At 42.4% G+C, this 15650-nt stretch overlaps 2 protein-coding genes across 3 annotated transcripts in view; one reads left to right on the forward strand and one right to left on the reverse strand.

Moving 5' to 3' along the window:
• Window positions 1-10834, reverse strand: part of LYRM7 (LYR motif containing 7) — a 38245-nt gene extending 27411 nt beyond the window's left edge. For both annotated transcript variants that reach the window (XR_004301920.1, XM_032425237.1), the window contains exons 1-2: window positions 10749-10834; window positions 6332-6583 (exon numbers count right to left, since the gene is read on the reverse strand). Coding sequence is in view for 1 of the 2 variants with exons in the window: in XM_032425237.1 (XP_032281128.1) it covers window positions 6332-6349 (18 nt within the window). In the remaining variant the exon portion in view is untranslated. The remainder of the gene's footprint in view (window positions 1-6331; window positions 6584-10748) is intronic.
• HINT1 (histidine triad nucleotide binding protein 1) lies at window positions 10808-15411 on the forward strand. Its single transcript, XM_032425236.1, has 3 exons — window positions 10808-11118; window positions 13401-13505; window positions 15089-15411. Exons 1-3 carry the CDS (start codon window positions 11008-11010, stop codon window positions 15251-15253), a joined length of 381 nt encoding a protein of 126 aa, XP_032281127.1. The 5' UTR covers window positions 10808-11007; the 3' UTR covers window positions 15254-15411.
• Window positions 15412-15650: the final 239 nt, after the last annotated feature.

The following is a 15650-nucleotide window of genomic DNA, read 5'->3' on the forward strand; positions in this document are numbered from 1 at the left end:
TGTCCAGCTTAGAATACCATACATAGCCAAATTACCATTTAACTGCAAAGGCAAAGAGACATTTCTGAAAATACGAAGTCTCTTATCTGCCACACACATCCTTTCTTGTAAAGCTATAGAAGAATGTACTCCACAACAAGGGGATGAACTACAAAAGGAAAACATGGGAACCAGTGAGGCAGGTGATCCAACACAGAGAAGATGGTGAAGGACAAATACAGGTCAGCATTTGTGCAGCCAGCCTACAAAGCAAAGTCCAGACTACAGCAAAAGGTTGAACTGCTCCAGAAAAGATGTTCCCAGGAAAAAATCAAACTGATACTGATTTTGGGAACAGATAAGTAGGAAACTAACCAATGATAATAAAAACAAGGTTATTATTTTCAAGAGAAACAGAATTAGAAAAGAAAGGCAATGTAAGAGGACTCAGCTGTGGACAATTTTATACAATCAGAGTACTTAAAAAAATGAAAACTAATTCACCAAAATTTGTAAATGAGAGGACTAAGGGTTTTTTTTTTTTTTTTTAAAGATTTTGTTTATTTATTTGACAGAGAGAGACAGAGCGAGAGAGCAAACACAAGCAGGGGGAGTAGGAGAGGGAGAAGCAGGCTTCCCCGTGGAGCAGGGAGCCCAATGTGGGGCTCGATCCCAGGACCCTGGGATCATGACCTGAGCCGAAGGCAGACGCTTAATGACTGAGCCACCCAGGTGCCCCAGGACTAAGGTTTAAGAGGGGAGCTCAGTCATCAAATTCTATTGTTAAAAGTCAGTAAACAGTATCTCCCAAAAGAAAAAAAAAACACAAACCACAATGAATAGCAGTTTAAGTATGTTCTTTAGAAACATGGAGGTAAATGTGAGAATAGCTAAAATGATTAAAAGCACTTATCTCTGGGGAGCAGGAATTGAGAGTATGTAGAAGGAAGTATACACCTATTGGTTTCTGTGTAACACTTTGATTTCTTAAACCTTACACATTTATCAACTTTATTAAAACTAAAAAAAGTATTTTAGAAAGAGAAAGGGAAAGGACATTATCAAAAAAGAGATTAGACAAGCCCTGACAAGAAGAAAGTATCTGCAAACCATATATCCGGTAAGGGGCTATTATCTGGAACATTTAAAGAACTTTTACAGCTCAACAATAAAAACATAGACAAAGGATTTCAATAGACATTTCTGTAAAGATAGACAAATGGTCATCAAGGCCATGAAAAGACGCTCAATATGATCTGGCATCTGGGAAATACAAATCTAATTCTCAGTGAAGTACACTTAAGCCCAGCAGAATGGCTGTAATGAAAAAGAAAATCAGTAATGAGTATTGGCAAGAATGTGGGAAAATTGGAACTCTTATACATTGTTGCCGGGAATGTAAAATGTTGCAGCTGTTTGGAAAACAGTTTGGCAGTTGCTCAAAAAGTTAAACATAATGTTATCACCTGACCTAGCAATTCGATACTTATATACCCAAGAGAAATGAAAACATATGTTTACACAAAAACTTGGACTTGAACAATCATAGCAGCATTATTCACAACAGTCAAAAAGTAGAAACAACTCAAATTTCTATCAATTCATGAACAGGTAAATAAATGTGGTATATCCATACTATTATAGCTTAAATTGTGTTCCCCCAAAGGACATACTGAAGTCCTAATTCCTAGTACCTGTAAAATGTGACTTTATTTGGAAATAGGGTCTTTGCAGATGAATTAAGTTAAGATGAGGTCATTAAAGTGGGCTCTAATACAATATGACTGGTATCCTTAAAAGAAGCAGCAAACGCCATGTGAACACAGACACACACACAGACTGCCATGTAAAGACAGAGGCAGAGATTAGAGTGATGCAAGAGTGAGCCAGCAAGCCAACAAGCCAATGAACATCAGGGATTGATAGCCACCATCAGAAGCTAGGAAGAAGTAAAGATTCTACCCAGTTTCAGAGGAAGCATGGCTCTGCTGGCACCTTCATTTCAGACTTCTGGCCTCCAGGACTGTGGAGACAATACTTTTCTGTTGCTTTAAGCCACCTAGTTTGTGGTACTTTGTTAGAATAGCCATAGGAAACTAATACAGATGTTAGTATTGGGAAGTGGGGTACTGCTATAATGAGTACCTAAAAAATGGAAGTGGCTTTGGAACTGAGATGTGTAGAGACTGAAAGAATTTTGAGGTGTTTGACAGTAAAAGCTGAGACTGCCATGAAAAGATTGTATGTAGAAATACAGACTTTAGGGCGCCTGGGTGGCTCAGTTGGTTAAGCAACTGCCTTCGGCTCAGGTCATGATTCTGGAGTCCCAGGATCGAGTCCCACATCGGGCTCCCTGCTCAGCGGGGGGTCTGCTTCTCCCTCTGACACTTCCCCTCTCATCCTCTCTGTCTCCCATTCTGTCTCTCAGATAAACAAATAAAATCTTAAAAAAAAAGAAATACAGACTTTAAAGGTAATAGAATATCATAGAAACCCAGGCAGTTTAATATTACAAGAGTGGTAGAAGATAAGTTGCATGGGATTAAGAGCAAAGTGGAAAGTTAAGTAAATCTAATCATTTTAGGGGCACCTGGGTGGCTCAGTCATTAAGCATCTGGCTTTGGCTCAGGTCATGATCCCAGGGTCCTGGGATCGAGTCCCATGTCGGGCTCCCTGCTCAGCGGGAAGCCTGCTTCTCCCTCCCCCACTCCCCCTGCTTGTGTTCCCCTCTCGCTGTGTCTCTGTCAAATAAATAAAATTAAAAAAAAAAAATCTAATCATTTTACTTGTTTTTTAGGGAAAAAAGCAATTTCATTACTACAACAGCCAGCCTCCCTAATTTAAGAACTAGTATACACAAAAATAAATTTAAAATGGATTAACATGAAACCATGAAACCATGCAACTCCTAGAGGAGAACACAGGCAGTAACCTCTTTGACATCAGCTGTAGCAACTTCTTTCTAGATATGTTTCCTGAGGCAAGGGAAACAAAAGCAAAAATAAACAACTGGGAGTACATCACAATAAAAAGCTTTTTGCACAGCGAAGGACATAACCAATAAAACTAAAAGGCAGCCTATGGAATGGGAGAAGATATTTGCAAATGACATATCTGATAAAGGGTTAGTACCCAAAATATACAAAGAACTTATAAAACCCAACACCCAAAAAATGAATAATCCAGTTAAAAAAGGGGTAGAAGAAATGAATAGACATCTTTCCAAAGAAGACATATAGATGGCCAACAGACACATGAAAAGATGCTCAACATCACTCATCATCAGAGAAATGCAAATCAAAACTACAAGAGATACCACCTCACACCTGTCAGAATGGCTAAACTCAAAAAACAAGAAATAACAGATACTGGTGAGGATGTGGAGGAAGAGGAACCCTCTTGCACTGCTGGTGGGAATGCAAAGTGGTGCAGCCACTCTGGAAAACAGTGTGGAGGTTCCTCAAAAAGTTAAAAACAGAACTACCTTATGATCCAGCAATTGCAATACTAGGTTCCACAGAACACAAAAATATTAATTCAAAGGGTTATATGCACCCTGATGTTTACAGCAGCATTACTTACAATAGCAAAATTATGGAAACAGCCAAGTGTCCATCGACTGATGAATGGATAAAGACGTGGCATATAAATATACAATGGAATATTACTCAGCCATAAAAAAGAATGAAATCTTGCCATTTGCAATAATGTGGATGGAGCTAGAAAATATTATACTGGGGCGCCTGGGTGGCTCAGTTGGTTAAGTGGCTTCCTTCGGCTCAGGTCATGATCCCGGAGTCCTGGGATCGAGCCCCACGTCCGGCTCCCTGCTCAGCAGAGAGCCTGCTTCTCCCTCTTCCTCTGCCTGCCTCTCTGCCTACTTGTGCTCTCTATCTCTCTGTCAAATAAATAAATAAAATCTTTAAAAAATATATTATGCTAAGCAAAGTAAGTCAGAGAAAGACAAATACCATATGATTTCACTCATATGTGGGATTTAAGAAGCAAAACAAATGAGTAAAGGGGGAAAAAAAAAAGGGAGAGGCAAACCAAGAAAGAGACTCTTACCTATAGGGAACAAACTGATGGTTATCAGAGGGGGGGATGGATTAAATAGGTGATGGGGATTAAGGAGGGCACTTGCTGTGCTGAGAACCAGGCGTTTGTTGTATGGAAGTGTTGAATCACTGTAGTGTGCACCTGAAACTAATATTACACTGTAGGTTCACTGGCATTTAAATAAAAACTTAAAATAATAGAACCAGTATAAGAAAATGTCATCAATACTGTCTTGGAACTGTAAGAGCTAATATCACCTTGGAGTTAATCAATTTTTATTAAATGCAGAAAGCTAGGTCACAGATTATCTTCTCTTCCTCATTTACTTATACTAATTGGATAATTTAGGTAATGTATACAGAAGGCGGACTCTCTACAGACAGATCAGTTGGAACAGGACATTGCCACTTATTGTAACCTTGGACAAGTTACTCAGCCTTTTTGTCTCAATTTTCTTACATAATGGGTTAATATTAAGGGTGTATGGGAAAATTTCTGAACTAGGTTTCACGTTAGATAGTTATTACTTACCTATCTCTTCCAATTCTGGGTTATAGGCTCTTCCTGAGTACATCCACAGCACTGGGCACTTACTACATAGTATGTGAAATCAAATGCTTACTTGCTGTGGTCCCATACTTCTTCAAAGGCTATGTATCCTTTACACTTACCGTTAGTATCGTCTATATATGGTAGGCCTCCCCAAAAGTGTTTTTGGAATGAATCTTACTTAATTTCTTTTGAATTCAAGTTTTCCAAGCAACTTCCCACTTCAAGGAATTTCCATATACTACTTCCTCTTTCTGGAATACTCTTTCCTCTCTTCTTCTAGCTAATTTCTAATCAAACTTCAGGTCTTAACTTTTAATTCTATGAGAGACTTTTTTTTTTTTTTATAGGCTCCATGCCCAGTGTGGAGCCCAACTGCAGGGCTCCAGCTCAAGATCCTGAGATCAAGACCTAAGCTGAGATCAAGAGCAGGACGCTTAACTGACTCAGCGACCCAGGCGTCCCCCCAATTTTTTTTTTTGCATCCCTCTAGAGAGGTTAAATCCCAACTATAAGCTCACAAAATACACTGTATTTTCAATTCAAAATCTCCCCCCTGCTAAATTTTTTTTAAAAGATTTTATTTATTTATTTGACAGAGAGACAGAGAACACAAGTAGGCAGAGGAAGAGGGAGAAGCAGGCTCTCCTCTGAGCAGGGAGCCCCACGCGGGGCTCAATCCCAGGACTCTGGGATCATGATCCGAGCCGAAAGCTGACGCCCAACCAGCTGAGCCACCCAGGCGCCCCCCTGCTAAATTTCTTTATGAAGGCAAAGGTGGTCTGTTTATCGTTGCATCCACTGTGCCTAGACAGTGTAGGCTAAATGTTGGCTGTAAGGTATTACTGATAGCTATTATGGACACTCAAATTATCTGAATAACTCTTTACAGTTGTTTCTACTGGTGCTGTGACATATACTAAAATGTACTGAGAACACCAAAGTCAGTAGTACAGGAGGCACCGCTTGGTGGTGTCTTATTATTGACCAACCATAAACATTGCTTTTCCTCACTATACAGTAACAGGCCTTTCCCCCTTTTCCGTGCTTACACTGCAGCCAGTGACAGAGACAGGACCAAACTGGGCATGCTGATATTGAAGCTTAGGGATGGCTAGTCCCTGAGAAGTGTGCGCCGGCCAGGAACGTGCATCAGTTTGACAAGAAATGAATCTGACACCAGGTACTCAGGGAAGCAGCCGGCGGGGACATCACTTCCCAAGCTCATTTCGAGCACTCAGGTCTCACGGGTCTCTGCTCTGTCTCCCTGGGTGTAGATTTTTGGCAAGTGATTCCGCCCGGATTCAGTTTCCTCGGTGCCATACTTCGGTGTACCTTCCGGTTATCTGGTTATCTGACTAACTTTTCACCTCATCGGACCTTTCACTCAGTAGATGGTTGCAGCGCAGGGCTGCCTTTGGCGTCTCGTCTACCTCTCAACGACGTGAAAAAGGTCCCTCAAACACTCGGTGTGGGGATGAAACGGGGGCAGAACTTGCATGACGTAGAAACAAACACTTCGGTACCCCAGGAGACGAGTGCGGAAGCTCTGGTGCCACCCTCCCTCCTCGCAAACCCTCCACCGCCCTTCGCAGGTGGTCACTGTGCTCCTCAGCGGCAACGCTCACAAGCTCCGTGGAGAGTCCTGAACCCACACCTACTGAGATTCCAGACAACCTGCGCAGGGCCGCCCGTCTTCCCTCCCCGTCGGCAACGAACCCAAACCTTCCCCGGGCCCTGTCACCTTGGCCGCCTGACCCATGGCTCTCCTCACCGCGGCGGCTACTTCTCCGGCGATCGAGCCTCCCCGCCTCTCGGCAACCAATCACTGCCCGGCGTGGACTATCCAACTCCCCGAAGTCACGTTCCTAACGTGCCGCAACCAATCACCGCGCAGATTCCCCCTTGTAGCCCCGCCTTCCACAGAGACACTGGAGACGAGTTTGCTAAACGGCTGCAGTCTGGTAAGAGCGCGAGAAGCTGCCGAGCCCAAATACTGGAGAGAGGAGAACGGAAATTACCTGGACGCCATGTTAGTTAGGGGCAGAGTCACTTCCGGTCTCTTCCGAGGCAGTCAGGTGTCGGGGGTGGGTTATTTATTGGATGTCTTCGACGTCTCTATGTTATTACCTCTTGTTTGGGGGTTGCGGTTATCTAATAAAGAACCTTTATATTAATGTTTCCCAGTTGCGACAGTCTACTTGTGAAAGTGCGTAAGAGCCAAGCCCTAACAAGTATAGCTGCCGTTAATTGGAATTCTGGCTTCCCAAAGCGCTATTTGTACATTTTCTCAGTTCCCGGAAAAGGTGAGGTAGAGTTACTTGCTCAAGACCACAGGCTAGAGGGGTGCCTGGTGACTCAGTCGGTTAAGCTGACAACTCTTGATTTCAGCTTAGGTCATGATCTCTGGGTGGTGAGATCGAGGCCCCCCCGCCCCCTTGGGCTCCACCCTCAGCTGGGAGTAGCTTCTTTTCTCCCTTTCCCTTTGCCCCTCCCCCTGCTCAGGTGGTCCCGTGCACACTCTCTCTCTCTCTGAAATAAATAGTTTCTTAAACAAAACAAAAATCATAGGGCTAGTAAATGAGGTCCGGGACACAAATCCCTATGCCTGACTAGTCTTACCCTCTACACATCCTCACCTTACCCTACTCTGGTTTTGCTGGTCAAACGGTCAGAAATGTTATTTAAGTACATTTTAACTTAGGACCTTGCAAACTTCAAGAAAAATCTCAACCTTTCCCTCATCGCATAATCGTTGTTTGCCTTCCCTACGTCACCGCCTTTCAGGTAAAACTACTTTTTAGTAGGACTGAACGATTTGAAGCAAAAGATCTTAAAGACCTTTTTCCTTCTCTGTGATTTATGTCATTTTAAAGAATATTTCAAGTCATCAAAATAGCAACATAACAGTTAACTTTTTAAATTATAATTCATTAGATTTGCAGATGAGTGTTTAACATAACCAAGCAATTAAACCAAATATACTCAAGTACTGTCTTTTATATAGGAAACAATAGACGATCTTGTGACATTGCATGATGGTGCCTTCAAATTTTTAAAGAATGACTGAAACATGCTTATTTTCATTTCCAGTTTAGAATCACATCCCAATTTCCTGAAAATTCGTAATTTATTGTTACAATTTCTGACTAACTAGGGTCCTGTATTCACTTAACCAAAACCCCGTATCTGCCAATACTTGAAAATAAAATTCTCATAGGGTCAAACTCAGTTCATTACTGAAGCCTCTCTTAGATAACTCTGTATCGTTCCTTCAGCTGTTCCATAAATGAGGTAACTATTTTTGTTATTCTAGGAATATGTCCTGGTTTGTTAACATCTCAAAGTGTGAGACCAGAACTAAACAAGAATTCTAGTTTGTTCCTCACATAAGTTCATGGAGCTCTAAGTAGGCAGAATAAAGGCCTCCAAAAGATGTCCCTGTTTAAATCCTAGGAACTTTTGAATATGTTACCTTATATGACAAAAGGGACTTTGCAGATGTGATTAAATTAAGGCTTTTGAGATGGGAAAATTTTCCTGGATTGTCTGGTGGGCCCACTGTAATCACAAGGATCCTTATAAGTGGACGAAGGAAGCGGAGTCAGGGAGAGGTTTGAAGATGCCCTGCTGCTGGTTCTGAAGACAGAGGAAGGGGCTTCAAGCCAAGAAATGCAGGTAGCTTCTAGAAGGTAAAGTAAGGTAAATGTTCTCCCCTAGAGCCTCTAGAAGGAATGCAGCCCTGTTAACACAATGATTTTAGCCCAGTGAAACTCAGACTTCTGACTTCCAGAATGTTACCTGTTTGTGGCCCCTTCCATCTTGAAAACCAACAGGAGGGCATCTTCAATCTTTGACTGTCACCTCTCCTTCCATCATATCTCCTCCCTCTCCTGTGTCCCTCTTTCACTTATGAAAGCCCCCGTGATTATATTGGGCCTACCTGGATTCAGGAATCTCACCCACCACAAGATCCTTACTTTAATGACATCTGGAAATCCCCTTTACCATGTAAAGAAACATATTCATAGGCTCCAGAGATTAGGACATGGGCATCTTCTGCCTACCATACCCGGTTTAGTTGAAGCTGGATAATAAGGTTGAAATTGAAGGAAATGAAGCAGGAGAAGCAGCCATGGGCCTGATCAGGTAAGAACCCTATAATCCAAGGTAGGATTTTGGATTAATTTTGTGATAAAATGCCTTACCAGCAGGAGAGTGAGATCATGATTTATATTTTATAAAAATCACTTTGTGTGCTGAATGGCAAATTGACTACAATGGAAGCAGAACCTAGCTAGGAGGCTCTCAAAGTACTCCAGGCAAAATATGACAGTGGCTTGGATTAGGGTGGTGTAGTAGAAGAGGTGAAAAGTGATTGGATTCATGATATGTATTGCCAAGTATAAGAGAGAAGAGTTAAGGATGATTTCATGGCCTTTGACTTGAGCAATTTGGTGAATGGTATTATGGTGGATGTAGAATGCTGCAGGAGGAGGTTTTTTTGTTTGTTTGTTGTGCAAAGAGTAAAAATAAATCTGAACTGCCTCACAGACATCCATACGGAGGTGGTGAGTAGGCGGTATTACATTCCATTGGCCAATCTGGAATTAGGGGAAGGGTAGGTCAGAGAGACATACTGGAGAATCATTGCTCTGCAGATGATAAAGCCTTAGTGAAAGATGACCACACTTATTATCCAAACCAGTATATATCTCTTCTTTTTAACTTTCTATTTTGACAATTTCAGTCTTACAGGAAAGTTGCAGGAATAACAGAATTTGCATATACCCCTCACTCGGATTCCCCAAATGTTAACATTTGACCACAATCACTTTATCCTTTTCTATCTCTCTATATATGAACATTTTTTTTTTTTGGTTTTTCTTTACTGTTTGAAAGTGAGCTGCAGACATGATACTCCTATACTCCTAAATACTTCAGTGTTTTTTATTCCTACAAAAAAAAAAAAAAAAAGACAGTTTCTTACATCAGTGGGCCTCAAAGTATGATTCCAGGACAAGCAGCAAATGCATCACTTGGAAACATGTTAGAAACCTAAATTATAAGACCCCACCCCAGATCAACTAATTTTGATAATTTTGCTATGGTTATGTAAGGAAATTAACACAACTTTCAAAGCTACTATCTAATTTATAGGCATTATTTAGATTTTGCCAATTGTCCTAGTAATGTCTTTGATAGCAACAGTAGCAAATGAGTCACTTTTGAGATTCAAGGGAGCCACTATCAATAATTTTTATTGGCAGGGGACAAGATAAGACAAACTGGTAAAATATTATCATATAGAGTAGTCCTGGAGCTATAGTTAATTTTTCTTAATAAGGGCGTGTGGAAATTAAATGTTAGCTAGAGAAGATAGCCAAGAATGGAACCCATTGAGAAGTCTGGAACTGGAGGCTTACTGTGAAGGAGAAACAGCATCCAGAGGGGTACAGGAGACAAGACTAGGAGAGTGAAGACTACTCCTGAAAAGAGGAAATGATCAACATTAGGAAATAATGCCAAGAGGTCTAGTATGATAAGAAATGGAAATGTTCATAGAATTTGTAAGTGGAGGTCCTTAACAACATTGGCAAGAGGGAAATGGGTTAAAAAGAGATGAGAAAGTGGACACAGAATAAAGAAAAGTTTTAAGAAGCAGCAAAGATATGAAGGGGTATGTCAAGTTAAGGAAGGTGTTCTTCCTTGAAGGTGGGGGCATGTTACGTTATGCTGATTACTTCTGGGAAGAAGTCTTAGTTGCACAGTGGAGGGAGGATTACAAACTCCTGATGCCTGGGTCCCAACCTCGGAGTCTGATTTAATTGATCTAGATTTTGGCCAGGTTCAAGAGGATTTTTCAAAAGTTCCCCAAGTGATTTTAACGTGCAGTGAGAACCACTGCTAGAGGGAGAAAAACACTGGTGCAAGGAGGGCTTACTTGCTGGAACCAAGACCTTCTGCAGCTGAGAAATTAAGTGTTAGGGTGTCTCAGACAGCAAACACGACCAGCATTGCTTGGATTATCCAAATCTTTTCAGTTACAGTATCTAATTTTTCCTACAAGTGTCCATAAAGCAAGTGAAGAAGGGCGTATACAGTAACTCCATTCCCCAAGACACACTAAAGATAGAAAGAAAGGGGAAAAAAAAAAAGACCTCGGTGTGGCTCCCTAGAGTCTCGAATCAGGAACCTTCTTCCTTCCGCCGGGTCTCGTCGGGCGGTTCTTGGAAGCTCCCGTGCGCTCTCTGCAACCGCAGTGCAGGTCGCCAGTGCGCACGCGCAGGACCAGCCCGGACGCCCGAGCAGCGGTCCCCGCGCAGGCTTGGCCGTGCACCACCGCCCTCTGCCCGCCGCCCCGGCTCCTCCCTCCTCTCGAGCTTCTCCCTGGGGCGGCCGCGCGGGAGGGAGGCCGAGATGGCAGATGAGATCGCCAAAGCTCAGGCCGCGCGGCCTGGTGGCGACACGATCTTCGGGAAGATCATTCGCAAGGAAATCCCAGCCAAAATCATTTTTGAGGATGACCAGGTAGACACCGGCCGTCGCCTCCCTGGAGGGCTGAGGCGGGGCAGTCTCCCGTGAACACGCGGGTTTCCCGCGGACGGAAGGGAAAGGGTCGGGCAGCATCGCGAAGGGAAGGGACTCGGCCGCCCCGCGGGGCCTCTGCCGCGGGCCCCCAGCCAGCGGGCAGGGCCGCGGCAGCTCGGAGGCCGCCTGCCGGCGCGTGCCGGCGCTCCGGTTACGCGTTATCAGCCCGGGGCGCGGGTCAGGCTGCCGGGCACCCGCCGGGCCAGCACCGTGGGGTCTGGGCGCGTGTGGGGGACGCGCTGGCTCCTCGGTGTGGGCGCCCGCCGGCTCCGCGACTGCCTCGGACCTCGCCCGTGTCAGGAATCTCACAATCTCGCCAGCGCTCTGCCCGACAGGGAGAAATCCGATCGCGCCCTGTCTAGGGCCCAATCTCCGCGATCTCCCGCGCACAGCCTGCCCGCCTGGGCTTTCCCGGGCGCCAGTCCGCGCCACGTTGCATGAGACGGCCGGGGGCCCGCGGCCTCGTGGTGGCGGGGGGCGTGCGGACGCTGGGGGCCGAAGGTCCGCCTCCGCCAGGACCTGCTAGTCAACCCCACCCCACCCCCATCCCGCTCGGACCGCGGACTCTGGCGGGGAGTGGGTCGGCTTTTGGGATTTGCTTTTCTTTGGCCCCGCCCGGTAGCAAAGGTTCCTTTCCTATTTTACAGGAAGCAGTTTTATGGCAGGGGACTAAGCACGTAGTTTTTGTTGACTTCATTGTAGGTGAAATTCTGTTTTAGGAGGGCCAAGTAGATGTGACATCTTGTGTAAAATACTTCTGGGCGAGTTGTATTTATGGGCTTGGATCTCAGATAAAGCTGGGAAGGAGGTTGGCTGATTTAGATAGAAATTAACTTTGTCAAATTAACTTTAAGAAATATGGAATATAAGGGAAACATTCTTTTTACACTTAGTAGCGTTCTTAGATTCAAAATGTTACCTAGATTAGATTCCTGTAGGTGAATTTTATTTAGATACCTTTGTTACTGGTAGGGAAGTTCTTTTGTTCTAGAAAATGCATATTTCTTTTTTTTTTTTTTTTTAAGATTTTATTTATTTGACAGAGAGAGAGACAGCGAGAGGGGGAACACAAGCAGGGGGAGTGGGAGAGGGAGAAACAGGCTTCCAGCTGAGCAGGGAGCCCGATGTGGGGCTCGATCCCAGAACCCTGGGATCATGACCTGAGCCGAAGGCAGACGCTTAACGATTGAGCCACCCAGGCGCCCCTGCATATTTCTTTTTAAATATTTTCACTTGCTTTTTATAAATGATGATTGAAATAATTGATTTTTGAACCACCTAAGACCCAACAGTATAACTGCATGAAGCAATCTAAATGATACAGCATTTTGTGTGGAGTACTAAATAGAATTAGTCCTAAGACGTTGAGCAGGGAAGGTTCTATTAATAAGCAGCTTCCACCTTCAGTAGAGAACAAGAGATAAAAAAATATTCATTTTTTTTTTTGGTATGTAATTTGCCTAAATGCTACTTATTTTCATTTCTACGAAAGACAAAAGGTATATTACTTAAATAGTTGAGTAAGGTGGGAAGAAACAGGTATTAGTCAAAATATCAGACAAATACATAATTACAAAGCTCATCACTGGGGTAAAGGAAGAAAACAGGAAATTGCACAATCGGGACTCCTAACCTAGGGAAGGTGGGGAGAGAAATCTGATTTCTTTCAGAAATTTTATATATGCTGGGAGCTGAGGAATGAATATCAGGTTAAGTTAGACAAAAGCTGGGGTTGAGGGGAGAGAGGACCATTGCAGTAGAGGGAAGGGCCTTTGAAAAAAGCCTGGGAGTGTGGAGAGAGATGAAAGACATTGTGATTTGAGCAGGAAGAGTTGAATGAGATCAAACTGAAAAGGTAGACAGGGATTAGCTTGCCTAATTTCTACTTCACTTTTGGATTTCACTTTAAATGTCCCTACCTCAGAGTGGTTTGTCTGTGATCCCCCTGTCAAAATTGGGTTTTTCTGTGATAATCATTTATTTCACTCTTTACTTTTCCTTTGTAACATGTAGGTAGGATCTTAACTCTTTTATACCTTTATTTGTTTAAGGTCAGCCTTCCCATTAGACTAAGTTCTATGAAAGTAACCATGGGATCACAGGTATTGTGTACACTTCTGATTTCCTAGCAGCTACTACATGCCTCCCATGGGGCTAGTGTGAAAGAATAAATTTAGCCTATAAGATGATACTAAAACTAATTTTTTCCCCCTTTTGTCTAGTGTCTTGCTTTCCATGACATTTCCCCTCAAGCACCAACTCATTTTCTGGTGATACCCAAGAAACCTATATCTCAGATTTCTGTAGCAGAAGATGATGATGAACGTGTAAGTAAATTTACCAACACAATTCATTTTCTTGCCTTTTTTTTTTTTTTTAATTTGGGAGACTAACTTTTGACCTGAAAGTGATGTCATATTTTCATTTTCCTGAGGGTATTATTGAGGGAAAAAAACAGACAATCCTTTGGGAGTGCAATGTAGAAATAGTTTGATTTTTTAAAATTGAGATATAGTCGACACATAACATTATGTTAGTTTTAGGTGTACAACATAGTGGTTTGATATATGTATATTACGAGATGATCACCACAGTCAGTCAAGTTAACATCCATCATCACCAATTCTTAAACAAAATGGTTCCTAACAAGGAATAGTTGGTGAGACTCATTTTTTCTCAATAAAGAAACAGTACATCATACAGGGGATGATGTTTTTTTCTTTCTTTCTTTTTAAATTTATTTGACAAAGAGGGAGAGAGCACAAGCAGGGGAGAGGGGCAGAGGCAGAGGGAGAAGCAGACTCCCCGCTTAGCAGGGAGCCCGATGCGGGGCTCGATCCCAGGACCCTGGATCATGACCTGAACCAAAGGCAGTCACTTAACCAACTGAGCCACCCAGGCACCCCGATGTTTTTTCTATTAATTTTTTCTATTAATGCTGTTAAAGGAAAGAAAAATCATTTGGTTTTGCCAGATGTATAGTCCTCAATTAAATATTTTCCTAATGCTCCTCATGGTAGATTGTATAATAGTTTATAAATACTGGCTCTTCTTCTTCAGGGGTGCTTTAATACTTCCTGCCTTATTGATGGCAGGCCTGGTTATGTGACTTGATTTGGCCAGGAAATGCAAGCAGAAGTGATATGTCTTGCATAGAAACTATAAGAGACTAGCACCTGGTTTGTCAAGTTCTCTCTTCCCTCTGCCACTATGGTCATACAGAAACAACTCCATCAGCCTGGGTTTCAAAGTGAAAAAGATGAAGAATTTAGAGCCTAGTCAACTTGTGATGAGCCTATAGTGAGCACAAGAAGTGTATCTTTGTTGTAAACCAGTATGTGCGGTGGTTTGTTACCACAGCTTAACCAAACCTATCCTGATTGATGTACTCTTCTAAGAAAGCAAGATATATCTTGCTTTATTAAGAACATGTAAATCTTTTTTTTTTAAGATTTTATTTATTTATTTGAGAGAGTATGAGAGAGAGAGAGCACGAGAGAGGGGAAGGTTAGGGGGAGAAGCAGACTCCCTGCTAAGCAGGGAGCCCGATGCTGGACTCAGTCCTCAACTCCAGGATCATGACCTGAGCCGAAGGCAGACACTTAACCAACTGAGCCACCCAGGCGTCCTATTAAGAACATTTCCCACTTGGAAAATGATTTTAAAATTGTTTTAATTGAGCAGATTTATGTCTAATTTGTTTATTGGAATTAGTCATGAGTAAATACCTAATCTTAATGGCTTTTTATTATAAATTGTGTTGTATTAGTATTAAGAGTTTCCAAATATTTGCCCAGAGGGATATGTTTCAAGTTGGTGGTCTTTTAATATTTCAACTTGGTAGTATGTTATTTAATGACAAGAATCTGTAAATTGCCTGTGCTTAAGAAACTTTTTTTTTCTTTTCCAGCTTCTTGGACATTTAATGATTGTGGGCAAGAAATGTGCTGCTGATCTGGGCCTGAAGAAGGGTTATCGAATGGTGGTGAATGAAGGTTCAGATGGGGGACAATCTGTCTATCATGTTCATCTCCATGTTCTTGGAGGTCGGCAGATGAATTGGCCTCCTGGTTAAGCATGTTTTAGGGATAATTTTCCCTTATCTAGGCAATGGTCAATATTTCCCAGTTCCAGTATGTTAAACAGTATACTTTTGTCTGTGTATGGAGAGATTGAGGAAATAATTTTTAAAACCCATACATAATAAAAGACAATGTTGCATGGTTTACAGTCTTTTTGACTCCTGTATTTGATTTATTAAAAAAAAAAAAATATATATATATATATGTATATATTTGTTGGAATGTATAAAGGTAGAGTTCATAATTTGGGAGGTTTTTTGGTTTCTCTCCCCAAGGAGGACTAAACATATGTACGTTGTTATAATGGTGTGACTGGTTTCTGAATACAAATTAAAAGATTTCACAAATTTAGCTTTGAAATACCCTTTTAGGGTAAAATATTAGTCCAGG

The sequence above is a fragment of the Phoca vitulina genome, unplaced genomic scaffold (assembly GCF_004348235.1).
Source record: "Phoca vitulina isolate PV1807 unplaced genomic scaffold, GSC_HSeal_1.0 scaffold32, whole genome shotgun sequence".
NCBI lineage: Eukaryota > Metazoa > Chordata > Mammalia > Carnivora > Phocidae > Phoca > Phoca vitulina.